General features: G+C 45.2%; 2 protein-coding genes across 2 annotated transcripts in view; one reads left to right on the forward strand and one right to left on the reverse strand.

Moving 5' to 3' along the window:
- Positions 1-237: 237 nt before the first annotated feature.
- On the reverse strand, positions 238-9612 carry LOC130120702 (CASP8 and FADD-like apoptosis regulator). Its single transcript, XM_056289391.1, has 10 exons — positions 9476-9612; positions 8065-8405; positions 7870-7975; positions 7568-7703; positions 7134-7201; positions 6959-7031; positions 6434-6474; positions 6233-6311; positions 5364-5868; positions 238-5214 (listed from the first exon to the last, which is right to left on the reverse strand). The coding sequence occupies exons 2-10, from the start codon at positions 8358-8360 to the stop codon at positions 5088-5090; spliced, it is 1431 nt and encodes a 476-aa protein (XP_056145366.1). The 5' UTR covers positions 8361-8405; positions 9476-9612; the 3' UTR covers positions 238-5087.
- Positions 9613-9849: 237 nt separating this feature from the next.
- LOC130120700 (hyccin 2) overlaps positions 9850-27749 on the forward strand; it is a 147186-nt gene continuing 129286 nt past the window's right edge. The window contains exon 1 of the mRNA XM_056289390.1: positions 9850-9986. The gene's annotated coding sequence lies outside the window, so the exon portion shown is untranslated. The remainder of the gene's footprint in view (positions 9987-27749) is intronic.

Below are 27749 nucleotides of genomic sequence, written 5' to 3' on the forward strand. Positions count from 1 at the left end.
CGATGTAAACGGTACGTATCTTTGACACGTTGTAATATTTCTGTTTTGTCGTCACTATTTTCTCTAAATAAACAGAATATTCAGATCGGTTCCCTTTATTTTCACCCTGCGTCGCACATTGCTATGTCCTCAACAGTAGTCAGCTGGGCTAACCCAAAATACCCTCAGGATATTGCAGCCAGGTCTAACAATTCTTGTTATACTTGATCACATCAAGGATGGCATTGAACCTGCCTACTGTGTTCTTGGCACACAGCCACCATTTATTTATACTTTGCCACGTAGATAATTGCAATCAGACACAAAAGAAGGGCAAATTGCACTCGGCTGCAAAACGTTATGGGCTGTAATATCATTAGTGCAATGTCTTTTGGGAATCGGACCTTGAGACAGGGCAGATAGTGGTTGCAAGTAATGCACAAGTCATGGTGCTATCAGCGGCCACAAGCCATTCTGTGTGCATTCACCTGCCAATACAGAGTGAGTCTTAGAAAAATGAGACAGCCGCATCCAGAAACAGATGAAAGAAGAGGGGAGTTGACAAATAATTAGAATAGTTATAATTACAATTAAGGTGTCTTTCAAATCAAACATCCCAAGATATGAGTGGAAAGTATTGTTCTTGCGACTGCGTTTATAACCTTTTTTTTAAAAACTCGAACGTAGCTAAATCATGTCGTGATATGCTACTGCAGCACATTTTAACAACAAATATTACTGGGACCCCTATAGGAAATTGCAGATTAACATTTAATATCTTGGAATTCACATTACAGACACTAACACTGACTATCCCTGTAACAACTAGGCCAAGATTTTGAACATTGACCATACACGGTCCAGACATATACTAGGGTTTGACCTGGTCTTGTTTCCTCATTCGTGATGCCATCACTGCCGATGTTAATCGATCGAAGTGGCAAAGCCAGTGTAATTGTGCATAACGTTGAAACAGCATTTTTAGCTGATGGATGGATGGGTTTCCAGTGAGCTGTATTTGAACAGTTATTATGTAGTCCACAGGAAAGAAATTCTTTTCCATAGCCAGTGTAGTTTATATGTAACTTAGTAAATATTGTACAATGGAAACATAGTCTACTACTACTACTACTACTACTACTACTTTCAGCTGTACCCGTTACATTAATTATGCAACATAGTAAAAGCAAAACAACAAAACAGTAAATTATGCAATGTCTGAGATTCATATATATAAATAAAATGCTACATCAAAACATTCCATTTAAAGTTACACTTATGACAGACGTAGCGAGTACATCCCTACAGCAGGTCTACATTCATATAATTATTTGCTACATTAGCTGCCATGCACATGGGAAAGTACAACAATTAATAGATTCCTCTAGTATAATAACTGCACTTCATTTATTTCACAAACCAAGTTAAGTGTGTCACCAGTTTCCCTGTTTTTAAGACCGTATGGAAGACTGCCCCCTAACGCCACTTCCAGCAGCAACTCTTTTTTTCGGGAGGACTCCCATCCAAGCACTAGCCAAGCCCACACCTGCTTAGTTTTTGTCACGCAGCAGACCAGGGTCCACTTTGCTGTGGCTGCTGGCACCTGAGGCTAGGCTGCTAGTCAAGCAGCCATCGCTATAGAAACAACAGCATCGTTCTCTGCAGCCTCGGCACTACGTTTGACTTTTACCAAGTGTGAGATTTTTTTCCTCTTAAAGAATGTAACACAACCTGTATCTCCAACATGCTGGATAAAGATAAGGTGTGTTTGGGGATCATGAAAAATGCAGAAGCAAGATGTTCTGAAAACTTCAGCTTGATTATTGATGAAAGGAGAAGAAAGCTTAACAAGTGGTTGCAGAGGGATTTGTCGTTAAAAGGGCGAGTGGTCCCGACAAAGGCAGGAGGGCGATCTCCTCTCCCATATGCAGCAATCCCTCTGTCAGTAAGCAGATATGTAATACACCTGACAAATCACTCTTCAGTTTTACATGGAAAAACAAGACCCATTACGTAAAAGTCTGCTTTATGAATACCTACGACTGCGCTGGATCAACGTTCTTGATTTTACTACTCTTGATAACACCTTTAAAACTCACTGGAACAACCCTACATCTGCTTGCAACTTTTTGACTAACTGTATTTTCTCTAAGAGCAGAAGCTTTGAATTTGTACTTTTGTGTGATTAGAAGACAGATAAACTTCACTTACATTTATCTAAATTCCACAGACAAACGCTTTTAGCATGGTCTTTAATTTACAAATCAAATAACCCCCATAAATGCTTCACTTGGAATAATCGGCATATTATGTTCAAAAATAGACCCTATTCTATCACAACTGGGTGGACGATCATGTCATCCTAGTAAAGCAGTTAATCCATGTTAACGCACTGCTGATGAACTATTCTGAATTCCTTAATACCTTTGGCATTCCTGGTACCCCAAAGGAGTTCGCCATGGTCATGTATGCTACTCCTTCTGGAATTCTGATCCTCCTTAAAGGGCCACGAACGCCAGTTTGCTCACAACACAAGACCCTGAGGTCACTTCAGGGAGTGCCTGACTACCATTTGTCCATTATCTGAACCGCTTATCCTGCTGTCAGGGTGGCGGGGATGCTGGAGCCTATCCCAGGAGTCACTGGGCGGCAGGCGGGGAGCCACCCTGGACAGACCGCCAGGCCATCACAGGGCTGCCTGACCACCACTTTAACAAATAACTGCCGCAACATACGCTCACTATGTCAAAAGACATTACAAGGACCCCTTCTGTTGTATCGTGTTGGGTTAGTTATTTTTTCTTTTACAACTTGGATTGGAAAAGTATCTGGAATCTTCCATACAAATATCTCCTTACGAATAAAGTCAGAGAAGGTTCTTTCAAAATCGTACATAGGTATTATGCTGCCAGTCATTATGCCTCACGTTTAAGAAAGACGTTTGTGTAGCTGTTCTCACAAACATACAATGTCGGACAATGTCCCTAAACTGACCAACTTTGGAAAGACCTCATCACGGCATATTGTGGATAACACTGACTCTCAACTTCCTCTTTACTGGGAAAATGTACTGCTTGGTTTCTACAATAATCATCAGTTTGTTGAATATTTTAGCACAGTGTCATAACCATAAATCAAAATGTAGCCGTTCTTAACCTTTATTTATAGTTCTGAGGATGAATCCGAACAGTACATTAAAACCATTTTAACCCTAAAAATAAGAGCTGCAAAGTGTTTATTTGTGTCCCTGTTTAATGTTTTCACATCTCTGGCTCTGATGTTGCTGTCTTTGTTAATAACGTCCTTGTTTTCATGTGATTCCTCTTGTCGATAAAGATACCCCCCCCCCCAAAAAAAGAAGTTTAAGGTTGTCTACGCCTGATTTATCAGCAAACTGGATCCAACAGCGCCAACTAGTGGCCTACCTCTGCATTGTATTTTATGAAGCAGCTCCTTTGTGAATGTCTTCATGCTGTGGCTGATCAACTTTATACCTCTGTAGTTGCTACAGTTCTGCACATCACCCTTGTTCTCTAAAACCGGTACCAGTATGCTTCTTCTCCACTCCTCAGGCATCCTCTCACTTTCCAAGATTGTGTTAAACAATCTAGTTAAAAACTCCACTGCCATCTCTCCTAAACACCTCCTGCTCCACAGGTATGTCATCAGGACCAACTGCCTTTCCACTCTTCATCCTCTTCATAGCTGCCCTCACTTCCTCCTTGTTAATCCACTGCCCTTCCTGATTCACTATCCCCACATCATCCAACCTTCTCTCTCTCTCATTTTCTTCATTCATCAGCTCCTCAAAGTACTCCTTCCACCTTCTCACCAACTTCTACCACTGCACCATAGAGAGCATCCTGACCATCTGCATCTCAGTGTGGTACAGCAACTGTACCTCAGTAGACCAGAAAGCTCTGCAGCGGGTCGTCAAGGCGGCCCAGCATGTCACCGGTACCCAGCTCCCAGCCATAAAAGACATTTATCACAAACGCTGCCTTCGAAGGGGTCTGAGCATCAGCAGAGATCCCACCCACCCCAACCATGGACTGTTCTCCCCCCCTGCGCTCTGGGAGGTGCTACAGGAGCCTCAGAGCCCGCACTACCAGGCTCAAAAACAGCTTCTTTCCACAAGCTGTTGCCCACCTGAACCTCGCTACCCACTGAATGTCTGTAGATATTTTTAAATATTTTGTACTCGTGCGCTTTTTTAACTTGCTTTTAGCTTTGGGTCTTCATGTGTGTATATCTTATACTGTGTTTGCCTGTGTCTGTCTTGCACTGGTTGGTGACGCCGCAGCCCTCATTTCATTTTGAACGTGTGCCTGCACATTGTTTTTAATAACAATACATTGAATTGAATTCTCACCACACTCTCCTCGCTTGTCAGCACATTTCCATCTCCCTTGTGAAATCCAAAACGTTTTTTTTTTCAGTTTTCTGGTTCTTGTGACACGAGATGTTTATTTATTTATTTTATTATAAAGGCACTTTGGCTGTCAGTCACCTTGACCTTTGTCTCCTTCTATATAATAAAACTACTCTAACACTTTAGCACATGTGACATGGCACCTTTCTGTGGTGATCTATTGTTTATAATTTAGTCAAAGTTTAGCAATAGTTAGCTTTTTTAGTGTGTACATCTGATTACGTAAAGTTTGGCGTTAGTAATCCATTATGCCAGTAGAGGTCGCAGTTTGTTTTAGAATATACCCACCTTTGCAAAAGCATGTATGGCTGAGTGATGAGGTCCAAAGACTAGTCCATATGACGACGCTTCGTCTTTCAGCTTGTTCCCTGCTTCTCAGGGGTCGCCACAGCGGGTTTTACAGTTTCCGTGGGTACCCTGTCAGGGCACAGCGTCAATGGCGGCCGTTGTTAACCCGGGCCTCAGCCAATCCCGTATGGGGCCTCGACCGATCTGGTACGGTCTTGTCAATCCGCATATTGATTTGGCAAAAATTTATGTGAGATGTCCTTCCTGACACAACCACTAACCCTATCGACGGGGGCACAAGTAAGGCGCTGGAGGCCATCCCAGGATTCATGGACTTGCGCCCATGCCTGTCGCCACTTTGTCCATGTGATACTGATAAAATGTCTTACTAGAGGTAAAGATTCTTTCTGAGAGTATGTTTTAAATCAATGTGGTAACTTGACATGGAACCCCTCTGGTTGTGATCATAAATCACGCTGTTCACCACTGTATGGATGTCAAGAAGATGTGTCCTCCTGCAGCAACAGAGAAAAAGACAGAGCTGTTAAAAAAGAACGTCCTACTCAGATGAAAGTGTCACTGAGGATGTTTTTTCCTCCCCATTACCAACACAAAAGTAAAAAAAAAAAAACCTGTCCATGTGAAAGTGTGTTTCCCACCTTACCTCTTTTCGCTTTTTTGTAAGGCATTGGTCAATGCCGACAGGTAGACAGAGCGGTGGTCACCTTGCCCTAGCTGGGACTCATCTGTCCAGCAGTGACTCCAGAACACATCTGCATCTGTGGGGACAACCTCCCCTGCGGACATCGCATCATACCCATCTGTCTCAAGATCCTCATCCCTGTGATTTGTCCTGGCACAGCCCTGATACTCAGGGACTCTGTAGCTTTGGATGAAGAAGAGTTTGGGCTTGCCTGCCAGCATGGGGCAGGCATCTGCAGTAAAGAGGTGTCTGAGTGTATCCAGACGCAGGCCTCTGCTGTACGAGTCTGTAGCCAGGAGGTCTGTGGCCGTACCTCGGCTAATGACACAGCAGACAAAGGCACTGACATCCTGGTTCCGTGTCTGTTTAACAATCCCTCTGAGGACTGAGAGTATGTCATCCACACCAAGCCACTTATGGAGGACCACCTTAAAATGGAGACCACCGAATGTATGTTCCAACATTTCTGGATTAGAGCAAAAAGATGTAATCAGAATTTTAACTCAGTTACATTTACAAGTAGGCTGCCCCGCAGTTGGAACATCAAATAAACATGTTGGTCAGACAGTGTTTACATCCAGTTTGTGCCTTTTTCACAAAAACACACTGTCAGTTTAAATCACAACATCACCACTTAAGTGTGAATTATTTAAGTTCTACGTCCCTACAGTTTAGTCTTTTCCCTCTCGATTCATTTGTGAGAAATGGTATGCAGAAACAGCATTGCTGATAACATGCATGTTGTGTAGAATTTGAACTCGGAACAGAAGACTGACAAGTTAAGTGTCATATAGTACCCCGACAAATGATGAGTTCAATCGGATTCTCACCTCCGTCATTGCCCACACAGTCTATGATCACACATATTCCTTTGGGGCCCATCTGAAGTTTGTACTCATCCAGTGAACTCTACAATACAAAGTTTAGTTTAACGAATGCACCTAATGAGCAATAACCATGCTTAAAAAAATGAAGCACTAGTGGAACAAATTTATGTACAAATACACACAAGAAATGAGTGTACACATTACCTGACAGTTTTGGCTTCTCCTTGCAGGCATTCCTTGGTTTTCTGGAGGGGAAACGGAGGAAAAGTAGTGACAATGTGAGTGTAAAGCTTAAACAGAGGAAGCACGTACAATTCTCTGTTATCCTGAGGTCCCACCACCGCATGAGCCCTACAGTGATGCGGGGAGGGCATATTCCACATGCAGCCTCCAATACACATGAAGCCAGCTGACTGCTTCCTCTCACCTGCCAGGTGCATGCTATGTCCCCCAGATCCACCTGCAGCTGTACAGGTGTAACGATGGGGCACATTATCCCTACTAGCTCCCTACCCAGGAACATTGCTGGCTGAGTGCCCTGCAGCTCAACCTCAGTGTTTTGTTTCTTGACAGAGGCAAATTGAATCGCCTCACAAGATGTCATTTGCTAATACCACATTAACCTGGCTTTAAATGGATACTTGGATCAAGAAGAAGAAGAAGAGGAAGAACAACAACAATACAACCTTTGTAAATAGTTGTGCTTGATCACATATATCAATAACTTACCAATGCGCCGCTGGGGCAGCCCTAGCCTTGGTTGGTGCAGAGGAGGGGTACAGTTTGGGGTAGGGTACACAATCTGAAGAGCAGACCGTGTTGGAGAGATATATCAGTTTTCTAGAGACGTATAGAGGAGGAAAAGATAGTAATGTTAAGATGCTCTTTTACACTGCTTACTCACAGGAGCTTTGACCCTTTGCATCTGAACGACTTGATGAGGGACCACTGGCTGCTGCTGGTCTCTCCCATCTGTGAAAGGTTTGGGGAAAAACAGGTTTTTATACAGGTATTCACCTCACTGTATACTCTAAAGGTTGTTCTTTGTCATCAGGTGCTCTGGAATTAATTTGTGTTAAAAAAGCTAGTTAATTTGGTGAAATAGGATCAAATCCCACTGTTTGCTGTCTCAGTTCTACAGTTGTATATTATAATAATAATAATAATAATAATAATAAATTAAACTTGTATATGTCTATATCAGCACCACTCTAATGAACCCAGTTGAAAAATATTTGTGCGTCCACCAAAAATTCATAATTAATGTGAGCCTAACTGTTAAGCAATTTAAAAACTGTCTTTTGAAAAATGTGCATTAACTACACGAAGTACACTTACCCGACCTCTGGTGGATATTAACTTTTTTGGCTAGGTCAACCCTGCCAATGTTTCTCAAACATTGCTCAATGAAATCCACACTTTCTGAGGAAACTTTGTCCAACTTCTCAAGCTCAACAACAATGTCAAGGAAATTCTGAGAAAGAAGAAGTGAAAGAAAAAGTTCTCGTGATGGCTTTGCAGTCATTGCTCGAGACACAGATAAGAAATGTTAAAATCCCCTCCTACACAGGACCCTGAAAAAACCCTGACCTATACAGAAACAGTGACAGGATGTGAAACAATTAGCACCGACTCATCACCTTAGCATTGTCCACTTTCTCTCGGGGTATGGTGCTACTCAACAGAAATTTCACATTTCTCAAGTCTTCATTTGCCATATCCTCACTTAAATTAGCTATCAGTACCCTGTGACAAAGAAAAGACAGAGGGAATTATTATTTTACTCCGTATTATATTTCAAATGAAAGCTTGACTGTCTGGCTTTTACATCTCACCTGTATCTTGATAAAACATGTCTGTTTCTTAGAGTCCGCTCCACCTCATCCTTACTGGTTCTGAACATCTTCTTCAGGATATCAAAGCGTCTCAACTCAGACAGGAGCTCGATCAGAAACAGGTAGTTGATCTCACCCCGGATAAGCTGAGACCTCAGCATTTCCTCCACATGAGCCACGCTGCTGTCCGAATCCAAGCTGCCACACAGGTACAGGAGCCTCCTGCACTCATCAGAGTCCAGCGCCCCTGCCAGTTCATTTATGGTGCGAAGGAGGTGCACTTCAGCCAAAGCCATTGAGGTTTTCCGAGTGGAGATGGTACAGAAGTTAATGTGGATCACCTGAGGACCAAAATCAGTTTTCTGATTCAAAATTATCTTGCGCCTGCGCAACATCAGGTCCGAAGAGGGCTAATATAGTACTGTATTTTATTGCACCAGATATAGCAAAATCTAATTTTCATCTTCATCTTGACATTTCGGTATATATCCAGGGACTCCAGTCCCTAAATATATGAACATACACCGAATGTCAACTAAGAACAAGCGTGTAAATGAACTATAACAGTCCCTCTCGGGGGTCACACTTCATTTGAAGGGGTGTGCATAAGAATGACATCACACCTGTCATGAACATGAAGGAGTCTTTATGAATGTTGTCATTAAGTGTCATTCGGGCATTTACGTCATTTTTAATGCAAAGTTGACATTGTTTGAGACGTCTTTGTTGTAGCAACCCAAGTGGGGCTGAGTCGCTCAATTTGATGTATTTCTGGCATCTGTAGCTCGACAACAGACCTCTCAAACAAAAATGACATAACTGACCGAATGACACTTGATAACAACATTCATAAGCATTTATAAAGACCCCTCATGTTCATGACAGGTGTTATGTCATGTTATGATGGTGTCATGTTAGTCTTATGCACACCCCTTCAAACCGGGGGTCACTATGGATACTCTGATACTATGGAGTACTCTGATACTATGAATACTCTGATACTATGGAGTACTCTGATACTATGGAGTACTATGATACTATGGATACTCTGATACTATGAATACTCTGATACTATGGAGTACTCTGATACTATGGATACTCTGATACTATGGAGTACTCTGATACTATGGATACTCTGATACTATGGATACTCTGATATTATGGAGTACTCTGATACTATGGATACTCTGATACTATGGATACTCTGATACTATGGATACCATGTTACTATAATTCTATGATAGGAAGCCTACAGTTCAACTAGCCGGGGGGGGGGAGACTTGGCTCAAGTTCATTTTTGCGCTCATTTCTACTCGCTACGGGTTTTATTTTTTTATAGACAACTTTGAGGAAAAAATAAAAACGTTTCCAACAATAAAATGAATACGAATATGAATATGAAAAAGCCTACCTTATAGCTTCAGTCAGTGAAGGGCGTGTGGGACATTTCGTGAAGTTTTGGCTGCTCGTAACACACGGCGAGTAGTTTTCCGGTGACGCACGTAGAACCAAAAATGAAAGGCTTAGTTAGCGCGGAGGGAGCGCGTCACCACACCACCACGCAGCCCTGCCGGATGATGCGCCGCATCCTCGTCAGAACGGGACTACTTTCTGATACGAACGTGTCCCTCGCGTTTGTATGGGGAATAATTTAAACATACAACAGGACATCTGGACGGGATCAGCCGCAGGCGATATGGTGCGAAAGTGAAACTGATCGTCTCGCCGCCGCCGCCGCCGCCAGGAGAGGAGTTCCGCTCAGTCTGACCAATGGTAGCGCGCTCCAGCGCAACGCCACTGCGGTGTGGGGCGACGACTGGAAGGTGCTGCTCGCCAGAGGGGAGCCGGTGTGAGGCTGTTCCGCCGGGCTCACGTCCCCGCGTGGCATCGCTCTGAGCAACGTTCACCGGAGTGGGATGCGGGTGAGTATGATCAATATTGACCAGAGTGGGATGGGGGTGAGTACGATCAGTATTGACCGTAGTGGGATGGGGGTGAGTATGATCAGTATTGACCAGAGTGGGATGGGGGTGAGTATGATCAGTATTGACCGTAGTGGGATGGGGGTGAGTATGATCAGTATTGACCAGAGTGGGATGGGGGTAAGTATGATCAGTATTGACCGTAGTGGGATGGGGGTGAGTATGATCAGTATTGACCAGAGTGGGATGGGGGTGAGTATGATCAGTATTGACCAGAGTGGGATGGAGGTGAGTATGATCAGTATTGACCAGAGTGGGATGGGGGTGAGTATGATCAGTATTGACCAGAGTGGGATGGGGGTGAGTATGATCAGTATTGACCGTAGTGGGATGGGGGTGAGTATGATCAGTATTGACCAGAGTGGGATGGGGGTGAGTATGATCAGTATTGACCAGAGTGGGATGGGGGTGAGTATGATCAGTATTGACCGTAGTGGGATGGGGGTGAGTATGATCAGTATTGACCAGAGTGGGATGGGGGTGAGTATGATCAGTATTGACCGTAGAGGGATGGGGGTGAGTATGATCAGTATTGACCAGAGTGGGATGGGGGTGAGTATGATCAGTATTGACCAGAGTGGGATGGGGGTGAGTATGATCAGTATTGACCAGAGTGGGATGGGGGTGAGTATGATCAGTATTGACCAGAGTGGGATGGGGGTGAGTATGATCAGTATTGACCGTAGTGGGATGGGGGTGAGTATGATCAGTATTGACCAGAGTGGGATGGGGGTGAGTATGATCAGTATTGACCAGAGTGGGATGGAGGTGAGTATGATCAGTATTGACCAGAGTGGGATGGGGGTGAGTATGATCAGTATTGACCAGAGTGGGATGGGGGTGAGTATGATCAGTATTGACCGTAGTGGGATGGGGGTGAGTATGATCAGTATTGACCAGAGTGGGATGGGGGTGAGTATGATCAGTATTGACCAGAGTGGGATGGGTGTGAGTATGATCAGTATTGACCGTAGTGGGATGGGGGTGAGTATGATCAGTATTGACCAGAGTGGGATGGGGGTGAGTATGATCAGTATTGACCGTAGAGGGATGGGGGTGAGTATGATCAGTATTGACCAGAGTGGGATGGGGGTGAGTATGATCAGTATTGACCGTAGTGGGATGGGGGTGAGTATGATCAGTATTGACCAGAGTGGGATGGGGGTGAGTATGATCAGTATTGACCAGACTGGGATGGGGGTGAGTATGATCAGTATTGACCGTAGTGGGATGGGGGTGAGTATGATCAGTATTGACCGTAGTGGGATGGGGGTGAGTATGATCAGTATTGACCGTAGTGGGATGGGGGTGAGTATGATCAGTATTGACCGTAGTGGGATGGGGGTGAGTATGATCAGTATTGACCAGAGTGGGATGGGGGTGAGTATGATCAGTATTGACCGTAGTGGGATGGGGGTGAGTATGATCAGTATTGACCAGAGTGAGATGGGGGTGAGTATGATCAGTATTGACCGTAGTCGGATGGGGGTGAGTATGATCAGTATTGACCGTAGTGGGATGGGGGTGAGTATGATCAGTATTGACCAGAGTGGGATGGGGGTGAGTATGATCAGTATTGACCAGAGTGGGATGGGTGTGAGTATGATCAGTATTGACCGTAGTGGGATGGGGGTGAGTATGATCAGTATTGACCAGAGTGGGATGGGGGTGAGTATGATCAGTATTGACCGTAGAGGGATGGGGGTGAGTATGATCAGTATTGACCAGAGTGGGATGGGGGTGAGTATGATCAGTATTGACCGTAGTGGGATGGGGGTGAGTATGATCAGTATTGACCAGAGTGGGATGGGGGTGAGTATGATCAGTATTGACCAGACTGGGATGGGGGTGAGTATGATCAGTATTGACCGTAGTGGGATGGGGGTGAGTATGATCAGTATTGACCGTAGTGGGATGGGGGTGAGTATGATCAGTATTGACCGTAGTGGGATGGGGGTGAGTATGATCAGTATTGACCGTAGTGGGATGGGGGTGAGTATGATCAGTATTGACCAGAGTGGGATGGGGGTGAGTATGATCAGTATTGACCGTAGTGGGATGGGGGTGAGTATGATCAGTATTGACCAGAGTGAGATGGGGGTGAGTATGATCAGTATTGACCGTAGTCGGATGGGGGTGAGTATGATCAGTATTGACCGTAGTGGGATGGGGGTGAGTATGATCAGTATTGACCAGAGTGGGATGGGGGTGAGTATTCAACTGCATCGGCGGCGCTCGTGATTTGTACAAGCTGAGTGGCAGCCGAGGGGCTGGTGACTTGGAACATCACCGGGTGTGTGATGTGGACGCGGATCCGGTCTCTCCTCGCGGTGTAGGACGTGCTACCGTACCCGACCGGTTCCACCTGACGTGTCACCGTCCACAGTTGATATCAAACAGCGGCTCGTGTCTGCGTGTGTTTTTCCCCGGCCTCGTCACGACCGCTGAGAGTCGCATGATGCCGGGCTGGGTGAACAGGCTCAGGGCAGCTAACCAGCGCTGTCAGGTCGCCGTGAGCCACTCGGCGTGCTAGCTGGCCACTCGGCATGCTAGCTGGCCACTCGGCATGCTAGCTGGCTACTCGGCATGCTAGCTGGTTAGCTGTACGTGTCGGGCAGGACGCGCTGCATTATGAGTCCTGCAGTGACCACCGTTAAACCGTAAGTAAGTGTAAGCTAACGTCAGTTTCGACGTGTGTCATGACGTGTATAATGTGTATAGTGACGTGTATAATGATGTGTATAATGTGTATAATGGAGGAAAAAAGTTTGCGCGCTTCTTCGTGAACGCTTGTGTGCTCCGAGGAGGTGGACGACAGCACAGGGCAGGCGGGCAGATCTGCCCAGTCTGGGCTCTGGATGGTAGAGTGAATGGTGGAGTGGATGGTGGAGTGAATGGTGGAGTGGATGGCCTTTTGCTTTGTCGTCGGCTAGCTAGTAAGCTTCCGTCCGGCTTGTTGAAAGACTTATGTTTGTTGGCTGTGTCACATGATGAGTCCCGTAACCCTGTCAGGGAATGACTTGCTCTGTACCCCTAAATACCTGAGGAGCAAACTCCAGCCCGTTACTGAATACGGTGAATAAAGGTTTTGACAAGGGAGCAAAGACATCCGTCGTTAAAAGAAAGCAGCCTCTCAGCTGGTGACATTGGCACTGGTGTAGAACTGAAGATCTAGATAATTCCATGCCATCTGCTGCTCATTTTCAATCATCCTCATCCCATCTCCTCCTCCCTCCCCCTCAGCTCCTCCACCGTGTGTTTTGGGACTGGGCTATCATCAGAACTGCGATCTATTTTAGACAGACAGAGTAATTCTAGTTAGCCACTTTGTCTAGATCTCTAGTATCTTGTGGTGCAGAATTTCTGAAGCTCTACAGTGCAGCTTTGACAACCAAAAACCTTGCAAATGTTTTTAGTGCACATGTTGGAGCACGCAATGATGTTATGGGTCAGGTTGTCAGCCATACCACGAAGTGTTTCAGGAGAGCTTAACTGTTTATATCTGGTATAGAGTGGAGCTATGGCTCCACATGTTATGTATGGCTCTGTTTATTAGGTTGATGATTTACGCAGCTTGACTCATTGGTAGCTCAAGCCAGCTCTGTGAACTTGGTCTCAGTGTGTGAATGCATGTCTTCAGGTAAAAACGTACTGTTGTTTGTGTCACGTTTTATATATCTGCTACCGTTGTGCATTTTACTGCATCAGCTCAAACGTGAACAGCAGCCCAGTGTGCCCTGCCCTTATCCAACCACCGTTGCCTCTCACCCACCCACAGGGATGCACATGCCTAGTGGATCAAAGCTGTAATTAGCCTGCCATGGATTAACAGTGGGGACTCTTCTCTACTGTTCTCATTCCCACAGAGGCTGAGGATCTCAGACAGAGCTCACTCCCAACTAACCATCCTTATCCGATAGAAAAACTAGATCATTGTGTTTGTTTTTGCCACCCCTCAGGCCATACAAAAGGGAGTTATCATATTCTGTTGACACGATTGCTCATTGGAAAGCTGGTTGTAGAAGATTCCGCGAATTGGTTGTGATATTTTCATTGGCATGCTGTCATTCATGGGCCAATTTAATTCTTGCTGTCTGTGAAAGACACTACTAAGACCATGATGCCAGTCTTGATGAACACAGTCAGATGTGCGAGCAGGATGTGTGAATGGTGTGCAGGGAGAGATCAGTGGTGCGGTAGACCCACTGAGCTGCCAGGTATGAAGTCTGTCTGTGCATTGGCTTCCTTCCACAATATACAGTATTTCCCTCTTCCTGCCTGGAGCCCTGTCTCCCTCTCTGCCAAACAAGAAGTCATACTGGTTCTACATGAGCTAATGTACTGTCTTGTTGGAAACAGTAATTCTTTGATTTGAAAATGATCCAGATATTTTTTTACCTGCCTTTTATAAAACACAAGTTTACAAAGTGCTTCACAATCAAGAGCACCAAAAGACACAGACGCAAGGTACATAAGGAAAAAAAAACGGAAGTAGGAAATACAAAGAGCCGGTTGCATTGGGTTGGCCAGATGAACTCAGGATAAGCCTTTGTGTGCACTTGCCTTTACTCGTGCTGTAGTCTCTGTACTTTAGTCTCCGTGGTGTTTGAGAAAATTTCATATTAGAGGAGGAAGCTGTTCTTGTCATCGTTCTGCCATGTGATTAGCTTCTAAGAGTATCTTGGTGTGCCACAGATTTTCACCCTCTTGAGTGACTTTTCATGTCGGCGACAGAGTGACAGTTGAAATGTGGCCATAGTCAGTCATGTGTCATGTTATTGGCCTAAGTGGTTAACCTTTAATCCATTATCTTGGACAGGACACACAAAATGGCTAGCTTTAACATGGAACTCTTATCTTGTTTTGGTGTCCATTGAACTTTCTAATCCGATGTGGATAATTAATAGAGCTCAAAGATGGTCACATTTTGTGTCATCACTCTCTTTCTCTTCCACGGATGTTTTACAAACAGCTTAAAGTTGGATGGTGCGTGTGCGTGTGTGTGCGTGTTGTGCAAACAGGAAGATGTTGTTCTGTCCAGTTTCAAAAGTTAAAATGGCAGTGGTAGATAACAGAGAAAGCTCCATCATTGAATCTGGCTGGTTGCCAGTTTGATTGGAAAAGAGTCAGACTCAGTCAGTCTGTGAGTTGGTTTAGTAGTGCACTGGGAAGCAGGGAGTATGCCGCTGTACTATTGACTGAATGTGATCTGTGTTATTGACCTACACCTCTGCTGCGGGGCAGGCCAGCAACATACCCTGTCCGTTACCCAAGACCAGTTTCCTTTTCCATTGGACACTGGACTGTGATCAATGTTTTGTTGTCCCCCCCCCCCTTCAAAAACAGAAGTGTGTGTGTGTGTGTGTGTGTGTGTGTGTGTGTGTGTGTGTGTGTGTGTGTGTGTGTGTGTGTGTGCATCTCCCTTTGCCAAACTGGAATTCATGCTAGTTTTACACAATGGAAAATTTCCTGGAGGATAGGAAGCATAACTGCTGTATTCTGCCATTTAAAAATAGCAGTAGCGAAAAATTTAAAGTTGTTTTGTGTGACTGGTTTGAATTCAGTTACTAATAAGGATGCAAGTGTATTTGCTGCCTGAGGTGTAAAACTGAAATCTGAGGTTTTCCTTGCTCTGTCCCTCCTTCTAGCAGCAAGACCGACGTCCAAGGTGGTGCAGACATTGTTGTTTGTGTGATGTCAGCTCAGCGGTTAACGGTTCCCACCCTTGCAAAAATGGCATCCTTATTCCAAAGCTCGAACAGGCAATCTAATGTCTTACAAAGTATATCGGAACACTGTTAGACTGTAAAACTTATTGTAGAGTTGTTCGGTTACCTGTCCAGCAGAGGCACTGCCAAATAGACATCACATTTCAATCCTTTTGCCTGCTTGGGTAGGGCCGTGTTTGCTCGTCCTACCCCATCAAACATTTCAACTGAGGTATGGAGAGTGTCTTCAACCAGTGGAAAGATGCTAGTTTGTGTTATGTAACCAAATTCTTATGGTCCAGATGGATAAAATAACTGTTTATTCATGGGGAAAAATCCCACATTTCAGCTCTAAACAATGTCCTGGATGTATTTTTGAAAATTAGCCTGTGCATGTGTGTGCAGGTTTCCGTGATCCATGGTGCATGTTTGGTTGTGAGTGCGAGGGCGATGGTGACTGAAACTGCATTGCTGTGTTGCATCTCATGTCACATGTCATCAGCTAATCCCACGTGGTTTGACCAGCATGGGAGGAGAAATGTATGTATGCAAGCAGGGGTGTGATGGGCACTTGCATCTGTGTCACATTTGTATAAAACACACATAGACCTTATAATGTTGTGGAAGTGTGGTACAGCTTGAGTTGAATGCCTGGTTTTGTCAGCTGACATTACCAACTGTAGCTTGTTAACAGGGGGAAATGAAACGTCCTGCCGTTGACCTGAGCACAATGGGCGTCAGCCCCAGAAGTAGCTGAGCTTTCCTCTTTCTGGATGTCACTTTGTGTATATGTTTTGAGTGCGCGTATGAGTGACATGCAAAACTGCAACTGTTGAGCTGTCATTTACATACTGCAACAATGCATTGGGAGGTTTTACCTTGCAGGATTCCCACAGTGTCTTAGCTAAGATAACAGGTCATCATGCACTTGCAGAGCACAGCCTCGTGATCAGTTGTCTGTCTGCTCTCCTGCGGTGTGTGCCTGCCAGAGAGTGACCAGATGATTCCAGGAGACTTTGAATCATTGCCAATATGCTGTTGTGATATGATGGAGAGGATGTGAAAGGAAAGGAAAGCTAGATTGATACAGGAGAAATATGTTTGTATGTATATGTGTGTGTGTGTGTGTGTGTTACCTAACACTGAGCTCATCTTGGCCTAATGCAGGGGGTTCTTTGGCCTTCACAAACACTTGGCTGATAATGTAGCAAGTATTTTGTTTGTATTTTTTCCTCGTTTTTTTTGGGGGGGGGGTTGTCTTGCATGTGAGTAAAGGAGGAAGTGGAACACCTAAGAGCATACAGGCTGAAGGCACAAGTATGAGGCAGTTCACCATTACAAAATGTCTGCATGCCTTCCTCCCTTAGCTTTAGTTGCTATGTCTAATAAACTTTGAAGAAGAGCCTCACTACCATACACCTCTTTGAATCAGCACAAGAAGTAAGTGATTGCTTGGAATAGAATGAATCAGTATTTTAGTTTACCCAGCAACACCTTTTTACCATTTGCTTGGCCTTGGCCATGGCCCTGTCTATCAAAAGCTGCTTGCCCTTGCTCTCAGTGAGGTGTTGGAACTTCATATCAGAAGAAGTGGCGAGGGTGCTCATCACCGATTGGTGGATCGCTGTGTCAATCATAATTTTCCAAAACTGTTAATTAGAACCCATTCAGAGAGCTTAAGCAAGCAAAACATAACACTGCAACTACATTACATTGATGCAAGGAAAAAAATTACAACTGTATATTATATGTTGCAATTACATTTTTGTCATTTGTCAGACCTAGAAAAAAAATTTAGCAATTAGCAAATATTTTTGTCATCCTACAAGCATCTTGGAGCACTCATGATTATTATTATTATTATTATTATTATTATTATTAATTATATCAACGAAGTGTGCATGTCATATTTAATTGTGCGATGGACAGGTCACCAATATTGACGCATTTATTTTTAGGGTGTTCAGGTCAATCCTTAATGGAGTTTTATTGGTGAAAACTCAAGTCAAGGCTTGGTGGCTAATGGTGATTAGCCTGGCTGCCATTGTTGGTAGCCAGTAGCAGTCAGACTGTCCAGCTAGCTTCATTTCTACTCCAGTCTGCTGCAGTGGGATGGTCTGCGCCAAGATGTATATTATTGTTTTTCAGACTGCAGGAAACAATTTGATTTAATAACCGTAATGTGTCTCTGGGGTGGTGGGGGGAAATTGTTGGGCCAGGCCAGCTGGCTTGCTTTCCCTGGTATTCAGCAGATTTTACTGTCTCCCTAGCATTTGGGGTGGTAGTTTGTAGCCCACCCCCTTCTCTACTCTGCTTTCCTTTCAGCAGAGCAGTTTGCCAAGAAAGGCCTGGTTTCAGCCCTGTCCGGGCTGTCCGGCGGGCTCACACATGTCACGAAAGCCGAAGGTGGTCCATTGTTGGAGGACTGCTGAGCGATTTATATGGCCAGGGCAGCATTTTCCTCCATTCCTCCAGAGTCAAAATAAATGCTTAGCTTGCCACACATGCGAACACAGTCAGCAGTGCTACATACAGTGGAATTAGTGGTCATGTGCCTCCATTCTGAACTGTGAGGGAACTTGCATTTGCTCCTGCTTAAATATCTATATCTATCTATCTATCTATCTATCTATCTATCTATCTATCTATCTATCTATCTATCTATCTATCTATCTATCTATCTATCTATCTATCTATCTATCTATCTATCTATCTATCTATCTATCTATCTATCTATCTATCTATCTATATCTGTCTGTCTGTCTTTTGTTCTGATACGGTTTCTTCTCTTGACACGTCTGTCTTATATGATCAGTGTGTGAGAAAGGGAATCTCATCAGGGCTTCGTGAACCATGTGTTGTAGTGCTGGTGGTGGAGGCAGTAGCCATGTTTCTGTCCAAATGTTGCATATGCTTTTGAAAAGTCAGAAGAAAATCAAACATGAATCAGGTGAATCAGTATTTGGTTTTAAGCAACTATAAGTTTTAATTGTTTTAAGAGTACAGCAAGACTACATTATCAAAAACATCCGGGAAAGAAAGATGAGGAGAGTTGAGAATTACTTACTTGCCATGCAAAATATTTGTGATTCGTATAGAAATGGCTGGTTGGATTTTGAGCAACCTCACTTTATTGTTGAGTGCCATACATTGTCATTTAACATATTTACCTGCTGTGGAGGGTGTTGTGGAGGACTATGCTACTGTTGGGCAAAGGAGAAGGAGAGGGGGAAGGCATGTCCAGAGGCAGCGAGAGAGGAGGAAAGGTAGGAGTGTGGAGGTGAGAGTTGGAACTTTGAATGTTGGCACTATGACTGGTAGAGGGAGAGAGCTGGCTGATACGACGGAAAGAAGAAAGGTAGGTATACTGTGTGTGCAAGAGACCAGGTGGAAGGGGAGTAAGGCCAGGAGTATCAGAGGTGGGTTCAAACTCTTCTACCATGGTGCGAATGGGAAGAGAAATGGGGTAGGGGTAATTCTGAAGGAAGAGTATGTCAAGAGTGTGCTGGAGGTGAAGAGAGTGTCAGACAGAGTGATGAGTATGAAGCTGGAAATCGAAGGTGTATTGCTGAATGTTATCAGCGCATATGTCCCACAAGTTGGGTGTGAGATGGAAGAGAAAGAAGAATTCTGGAGTGAGTTGGACGATGTGGTGGAGAGGATACCCAAGGAGGAGAGAGTGGTGATTGGAGCGGACTTCAGTGGACATGTTGGTGAAGGGAACAGAGGTGATGAGGAGGTGATGGGTAGGTATGGTGTTAAGGAGAGAAACGTGGAAGGACAGATGGTGGTGGATTTTGCAGAAAGGATGGAAATGGCTGTGGTGAATACATATTTCAAGAAGAGGGAGGAACACAGGGTGATGGATAAGAGTGGAGGAAAGTGCACACAGGTGGACTATATCTCATGTAGGAGGCGCGATCTAAAAGGGATTGGAGACGGCAAGGTGGTGACAGGGGAGAAAGTAGCTAGGCAGCATCGGATGGTGGTCTGTAGGATGACTTTGGAGACCAAGAAGAGGAAGCGGGTGAAGACACAGCCGAAGATCAAATGGCGGAAGTTGAAGAAAGAAGGCTGCTGTGTGGAGTTCAGGCAGGAGGTAAGACAGGCACTGGGTGGTAGTGAAGAGTTGCCAGATGGCTGGGCAACCACTGCAGAAATAGTGAGGGAGACAGCTAGGAAGGTACTTGGTGTGTCATCAGGACAGAGGAAGGAAGACAAGGAGACTTGGTGGTGGAATGAGGAAGTACAGCAAATTATACAGAGGAAGAGGTTGGCAAAGAAGAAGTGGGATAGTAAGAGAGATGAAGAAAGTAGACAGGAGTACAAGGAGATACAGCGTAAAGTGAAGACCGAGGTGGAAAAGGCGTATGGTGAGTTGTATGACAGGTTAGACACTAAGGAAGGAGAAAAGGACTTGTACCGATTGGCTAGACAGAGGGACCGAGCTGCGAAGGATGTGCAGCAAGTTAGGATGATCAGGGATAGAGATGGAAATGTGCTGACAAGCGAGGAGAGTGTGCTGAGAAGGTGGATGGAGTACTTTGAGGGGCTGATGAATGAAGAAAATGAGAGAGAGAGAAGGTTGGATGATGTGGGGATAGTGAATCAGGAAGTGCGGTGGATTAGCAAGGAGGAAGTGAGGGCAGCTATGAAGAGGATGAAGAATGGAAAGGCAGTTGGTCCTGATGACATACCTGTGGAGCATGGAGATGTTTAGGAGAGATGGCAGTGGGGTTTTTAACTAGATTGTTTAACACAATCCTGGAAAGTGAGAGGAGGCCTGAGGAGTGGAGAAGAAGCATACTGGTACCGATTTTCAAGAACAAGGGTGATGTGCAGAACTGTAGCAACTACAGAGGTATAAAGTTGATCAGCCACAGCATGAAGATATGGGAAAGAGTAATAGAAGCTAGGTTAAGAGGAGGAGAGGTGATGATCAGCAGCAGCAGTATGGTTTCATGCCAGGAAAGAGCACCACAGTTGTGATGTTTGCTTTGAGAATGTTGATGGAGAAGTATAGAGAAGGCCAGAAGGAGTTACATTGTGTCTTTGTAGATTTAGAGAAAGCATACGACAGGGTGCCGAGAGAGGAGGTGTGGTGTTGTATGAGGAAGTCGGGAGTGGCAGAGAAGTATGTAGGAGTGGTGCAGGATATGTATGAGGGAAGTGGGACAGTGGTGAGGTGGGTGGTTGGAATGACAGAAGGGTTCAAGGTGGAGGAGGGATTACATCAAGGATCGGCTTTGAGCCCTTTCTTGTTTGCAATGGTGATGGACAGGTTGACGGACGAAATCAGGCAGGAGTGTCTTTGGACTATGATGTTTGCGGATGACATTGTGATCTGTAGTGAGAAGGGTGCAGGTTGAGGAGAGCCTGGAGAGGTGGAGGTATGCACTGGAGAGAAGAGGAATGAAAGTCAGAAGGAGCAAGACGGAATACTGATGCGTGAATGAGAGGGAGGACAGTGGAATGGTGAGGATGCAAGGAGTAGAGGTGATGAAGGTGGATGAGTTTAAAACTTGGGGTCAACTGTCCAAAGTAATGGGGAGTGCAGGAGAGAGGTGAAGGAGAGAGGGCAGGCAGGGTGGAGTGGGTGGAGAAGAGTGTCAGGAGTGATGTGTGACAGAAGGGTACCAGCAAGAGTTAAAGGGAAGGTTTACAGGACGGTTGTGAGACCAGCTATGTTATATGGTTTGGAGACAGTGGCACTGAAGAAAAGACAGGAGGTGGAGCTGGAGGTGGCAGAGTTGAAGATGATAAGATTTTCATGGGAGTGATGAAGAAGGACAGGATTAGGAAGGAGTATATTAGAGGGACCGCTCAGGTTGGACGGTTTGGAGACGAAGCAAGAGAGACAAGATTGAGATGGTTTGGACATGTGTGGAGGAGAGATGCTGGGTATACTGGGAGAAGGATGCTGAATATGGAGCTGCCAGGGAAGAGGAGAAGAGGAAGGCCAAAGAGGAGGTTTATGGATGTGGTGAGGGAGGACATGCAGGTGGCCGGTGTGACAGAGGACGATGCAGAAGACAGGAAGAAATGGAAACGGATGATCCGCTGTGGCGCCCCCTAACGGGAGCAGCCGAACGTAATAGTAGACCTGTTGTGGAGGATGTGATGTGAAGGTAAAGTGCTCTGGGACAGAAACTGGGATTTAGGGCTACAGCTATACAAATAAACTTGACTTGAACTCATTCTCAATTACTCTGGTCAAGAGTGTCACTTAACAGCCTGAAAATTTCAGGCTGTTAAATTGACAAGAAGGAGATTATTCAGCGTGTACCTCGGTGCTTAAATGTGTGGGATAGTGTGGACTCGCTTGGTGTGCTTCACAGGCATCCACTGCATCTGTTTGTGTTTTATGAGGCTGTGTGCACACAGGTGATTTGCGTGACGGCGTGTCCTGTAGTTACTACGAAGCAATGAAGACAGAAGCAGGATGCTGCTGGCAATCACCTGCGCCATTTGCCCGTCATGTCTCGCCCCGTGTAATTGGAGATACATTGTGTGTGTGTGTGTGTGTGTGTGTGTGTGTGTGTGTGTGTGTGTGTGTGTGTGTGTGTGTGTGTGTGTGTGTGTGTGCGTGTGCGTGCGCTTAGTTGCAGTGAGTGCAGACCCATCCCAACATGTCTGGCCCTGCAGCTGCAGCAGAGCTAATTTTAGCCTAGGATATGCGTATGCCTCAGTTCCCCTAGCTTGGCCTATGAGAGGTGAGGAGAGAAGAGAGACAAGCCTGTTTTTGTCTCTCTGTCTTACTCGCTCTCTCTCTCTCTCTCTCTCTCTCTCTCTCTCTCTCTCTCTCTCTCTCTCTCTCTCATATATATATATCCAACTCCCTCTCTCTCCTACCTTTCTCTCTCTGTGTGACCTGGACTGGAACCAAATAGGTCTGTAGTATGTATCCTGTGTTGCGTTCCACTAGGGGGTTTGGATGCTGCTGTTCCTGCCCTTTTAGTTGTCAAAGGTCCTGTCTCTGTCCGTTATCTTCTCAGTTCAGCTGACCCCATACTGAGGTATGTGTGCATGTGTGTGTTTCATATGTGTGGTTTTGTGTATGTGTGTGTATTTGTGTAGCTGGCTGCTAGCTGGTTCTCATTCTGTCCTCATGTTTGTGCTCTCTACACACAGAGAATGTTTCTTTGTTTTTGTTATGGCCACTGTATTTCCTTCTTTTTAGAAGACAGTGATGCATAATGATGGAGATTATAGCAGACTGGTGCAGTGTAGACAGGTATTAGAAGTAATCCTTCAACCCAAAGAGTGTGTGGATGACACGTGTGTCTGTATGTTTCCGTGTAAGTGTAGGTGCTTTTATGTTACAGCCACTGGGACCCTTACTGAAACATCGAGAGTACAACAAGACGGGCGTCCGGGTAGCATAGTGGTCTATTCCGTTGCCTACCAACACAGGGATTGCCGGATCGAGTCCCGGTGTTACCTTCGGCTTGGTCAGGCGTCCCTACAAACACAATTGGCCGTTTCTGCAGGTGGGAAGCCGGATATGGGTATGGTCAAGATTCAGGATTTAGTTTATTGTCATTTTCATTATGTTCCTGCGCACATAAATAAAAATGAGATGCCATTTCTCTCAGCCCACAGCAGTGCAACAGAAAAGATAAAAATGCACATCCAAAAATTACCTAAAAACAGAGAGAACAAAACAAAAAAGCACAAACAATTAACAACACAGTCCATTCAAGTGCCATTTCAGTTTAAATGTTGACAGCCGGTATCTGTCAATGAGTGACCAGCACTGGGGTGGGTTTAGAGGGTAGGTGGATGGGCATGACGGTGGGGGGGGCGGTTTGTTAATAACCCTGACTGCTTGTGGTTAGACGCTATTTAGCACTCTGCTGGATGTAGCACAGATGCTCCTGTACCTCTTCCCAGACGGCAGGAGGGACAACAGGTTGTGAGAAGGGTGGTGGGGATCCTTCATGATGCTGGAGGCTCTGCGAACACAGCGTTGATGGTAAATCTCCAACAGTAAAGGCAGAGGGGCACAAATGATCTTGCTAGCTGTCTTCACTATCCTGTTCAGCTGGTGTTGTTCGGTTGCTTTGCAGTTACCGAACCAGGAAGTGGGACCATAGGTCAGAATGCTTGCAGTGGTGCCCCTGTAGAAGGTGGTGAGGGCTGGAATGGTGAGAGTTGCCCTTTTAAGTCTCCGGAGGGGATGGAGCCGCTGTTGGGCCTTTTTAACGATGGCGAAGGTGTTAATAGTTGAGGTCAGGTCATCCGCAAAGTGCACTCCCAGGAAGCTTATGTTACTGACCCTCTCCATCGATGGTCAGCGGTGTATGATGGTGCCTGCTGGCCCTCCTGAAGTCAATCGCCATCTCTTTTGTTTTGCTTATATTCAGGGAGAGGTTGTGGGATTCGCACCACACCGTTAGCTGCTCCACCTCCATCCTGTATGCAGATTCATCATTATTGCTGACGAGACCCCTACTGTTGTATCATCTGCAAACTTGATGATGTGGTTGTTGTCAAATTTGGCAGTACAGTCATGGGTTGGCAGGGTGAACAAGAAGTGGCTGAGGATGCAGCCCTGGGGTGAACCTGTGTTCACTAAGATGGAATTTGTGTGGCTGCCCATCCTGACTGTCTGCTGCCTCCGCGCCAGGACGTCCAGGATCCAGTTACAGGTACCAGTGTCCTGGTCGCTGCACTAGCGCCTCCTCTGGTCATCTGGGGCGTCTGTTCAGAGGGGAGGGGGAACTGGTGGGAATAGCATGATCCTCCCACGTGCTACATCCCCCTGGTGAAACTCCTCACTGTCAGGTGAAAAGAAGCGGCTGGCAACTCCACATGTATCGGAGGAGACATGTGGTAGTCTGCAGCCCTCCCCGGATCGGCAGAGGAGGTGAAGCATCGACCGGGACGGCTTGAAAGAGTGAGGTAATTGGCCAAATCCCACTGGGGAGAAAAAGGGAAGAAAAAAAAGAGTACTAGACTCCAGGGCCCTTGTCCTTATACCCAAACTGTAGGCCCCTGTGAACTTGGCTCAATACTACAGGTCAGCTATAGTCCTCCTATGAAGGGGCCATTACATAGTAACTGTATAGGTGCAAGGAATGGGAAAATACCTTTTATAGCCCTGTAATCACTCTAATATCGCTTAAACTAGGACGAAGGATGGACTCATGGGTGGAGAGCCTCTGTGTTGGCTGGCGTCTACCCTGCTGGAGCTGTGTTGAGCAGACCTCTGAAACCCAAAGCGACACAGGGCATTGAGCCGTAGTTGACCATGTGGTCTGCCCTGCTTGTGAAGTTGGGGTTGGGCAAGGGTGAGCTACCTTACAGGTTTCGGGTTAAGGCTGAATAGAGAATTCAATAATGTTTCACTAGTTTTAGTATTTGCAGTATTATCGTCACAGCCAGCATCACTGCTTTGTTTTCCTCTGTACTGGTGCTATCTGCCGGCCATAGGATTTGAGAGAAAGGACTCTCGTGAGAAGAGAGACGGGCAGAGATCGAGAGAGGGAGCCCAAATTCTGAGGGAGAGGAGGAGTGACCAAGTTAGAGCAGTGGCTGGAACCGAACAGGCAGGAGGCTTGCTAAAGTTCAATAATTCATGGCTGACTGAGCAACACTGACCTTGAAAAATTCCCAATGCTGGACTGTTGAAACCCGGCACTACTCATCTAGGGAAGAGGGGAGAAGTTGAGACACACACACACACACACACACACACACACACACACACACACACACACACACACACACACGTAGTCACCTTTTGTTTTTGGTACAACTGTTATTAATTAATTACTTTTTAGATTTAGGTTGCATTCCTTGATATGGCATTATGGAGCTGGCCTCTAACAACAAGTTTTTGTGCAGTTGGAAATATTTTCAGCTAGTTAGCATTATATTTTGAAGTAGGGCACCAACAATAACAACAAGTCATTTACAGTTTTGCATCATTGTCATTAATATGTTCCAGGTATAAGCTCCATGTACAACCAGCCCGATTTCTCAAGCAGGGTAACGAATATCTTCCTTCGCAACGCATTCATACGTATATAGTATGTTTAAACAAGACGTGCTGAATTTGCAGCAAATTAACTACCTTGAATTCATGAATTTTTTTCAGGAGTCAGACTTCTTTGGGAAAACGTTTGTACTTTATGAGCACTCCAGAGCACTCGTGCATTTTACACATGCAAACGTCTTCATTTGTTAGTGACAACTGATTGCTTATTTGGGCTAATGAGCAAGGGATGACAATAAATTAAAGGTAATTTACCTGTGAAGTAAAACCTTTAAGCACATTGGAGTAGACTACTTAAAGTGTCAATGAATAATTTAGTTACGTACCTGAAATAGCAAATTATCTATAAATTAGCACGCACAAAATGTCAGGCTACTTAAGAGGCACATATGCCCAGTTTGCAGTGGCTGTCTTGTGCCATATGAGGATTTAGCACATGGTGCTCTTAGGACAGAGCAGGTGTTTAGGGACGGGTTTTATTTTTTCCATTTTATTTCTTATTTCATTATTTAGCTGCAGACGGAGAATAACTCAGTCTGTTGTGTTTACCCTGACACTATCTCTTTATGCAGTGTCCCACTTTAGAACCAGGTCTCATACGATCAGTGCAAAGATCTTTTGTCGTTACTGTGCACACCCAAGTTATAGAACTGCTTGGATTCTTGGCTACAGGTGGCTGGCGTGACAGAGGACAGGAAGAGATGGAAACAGATGATTTTTTAAATTTTTTATTTGAGATACTTTATTAATCCCCGTGGGGAAATTAGGCTCTGCATTTAAGCCATCCTAGCTGTGTAGCTAGGAGCAGTGGGCAGCCACTGTGCAGCACCCCTGGACCAACTCCAGTTCGTCTTGCCATGCCTCGGTCAGGGCACAGACAGCAGTATTAACCCTAACATGCATGACTTTTTTAAAAAAAAATTATTTAGTTTTAAACAATATTACAATATATTTCCATACAATGACACTTTTCCTTTTCCTGCTGTATCTATATATTCTTCACATTGACTTTCACATACTAAGTAGACGATCAACAAAAAAGATCCACTCCAAAGTCAAGTAATAGCCACACAAACAAGGGATATGTTGTGAACCAGAGAAACAACAAATGAGAGTGGAAAGTGAGAGGAGAGAGTAAAAAAGAACTCACTGTATTAGTAGCTCCATGACAGGGGCCCCATCGCTTAGTAAATATGTTATTTGCTCCATATGGTAGACATCCCACACCTTTCTGATCCATAAGTTATATGTGGGTGGTGCAGTGGTTAGCGTGGTCGCCTCACAGCAAGAAGGTCCTGGGTTCAAGCCCTGGGGTTGTCCAACCTTGGTGGGTCATCCCGAGTCGTCCTCTGTGTGGAGTTCGCATGTTCTACCTGTGTCTGCGTGGGTTTCCTCCGGGTGCTCCGGTTTCCTCCCACAGTCCAAAGACATGTAAGTCAGGTGAACCGGCCGTACTAAATTGTCCCTAGGTATGAATGTGTGTGTGTGTGTGTGTGTGTGTGTGTGTGTGTGTGTGTGTGTGTGTGTGTGTGTGTGTGTGTGTGTGTGTGTGTGTGTCGGTCGGCCCTGTGATGGCCTGGTGGTCTGTCCAGGGTGTCTCCCCGCCTGCCGCCCAATGACTGCTGCAATAGGCTCCAGCATCCCCGCGACCCTGAGAGCAGGATAAGCAGTTAAGGTAATGGATGGATGGAAGTTATATGGGGGGGGGTCTGGTTTCATCCATTTAATCGTAATACACTTCAGGGCTGTTGTAAGTAGTATTCCTAGGAGATATTTCTTAGACCTTCCCTCTAAACCATCAGGTATTAGTCCCAGTAGTGCCACCGTAGGATCTTGTGGGATATTCTGCTGGAACATTTCTTTAAGAGCATCAAATACCTCTTTCCAAAAGACATGTAACTTAGGGCATAACCAAAATATGTGAGTATAATTTCCAATTTCTGCTCCACAGTTTCTCCAACATGAACTGGTGTTTGTTGGGCCCATCTTTGACGC

Source organism: Lampris incognitus, chromosome 11, assembly GCF_029633865.1.
Source record: "Lampris incognitus isolate fLamInc1 chromosome 11, fLamInc1.hap2, whole genome shotgun sequence".
In the NCBI taxonomy this organism is placed as follows: Eukaryota; Metazoa; Chordata; class Actinopteri; order Lampriformes; family Lampridae; genus Lampris; species Lampris incognitus.

Bases quoted from the DNA above. Each gene is read 5' to 3' on its own strand.
- LOC130120702 (XM_056289391.1), bottom strand. From the start codon at position 8,360: ATGGCTTTGGCTGAAGTGCACCTCCTTCGCACCATAAATGAACTGGCA. The intron at 6,475-6,958 runs GTAAGTTATTGA...TTTCCCCTCCAG, and splicing joins GCTGCCCCAGCGGCGCATTG to AAAACCAAGGAATGCCTGCA. The intron at 5,215-5,363 runs GTAAGGTGGGAA...CTGTTGCTGCAG, and splicing joins TTACAAAAAAGCGAAAAGAG to GAGGACACATCTTCTTGACA.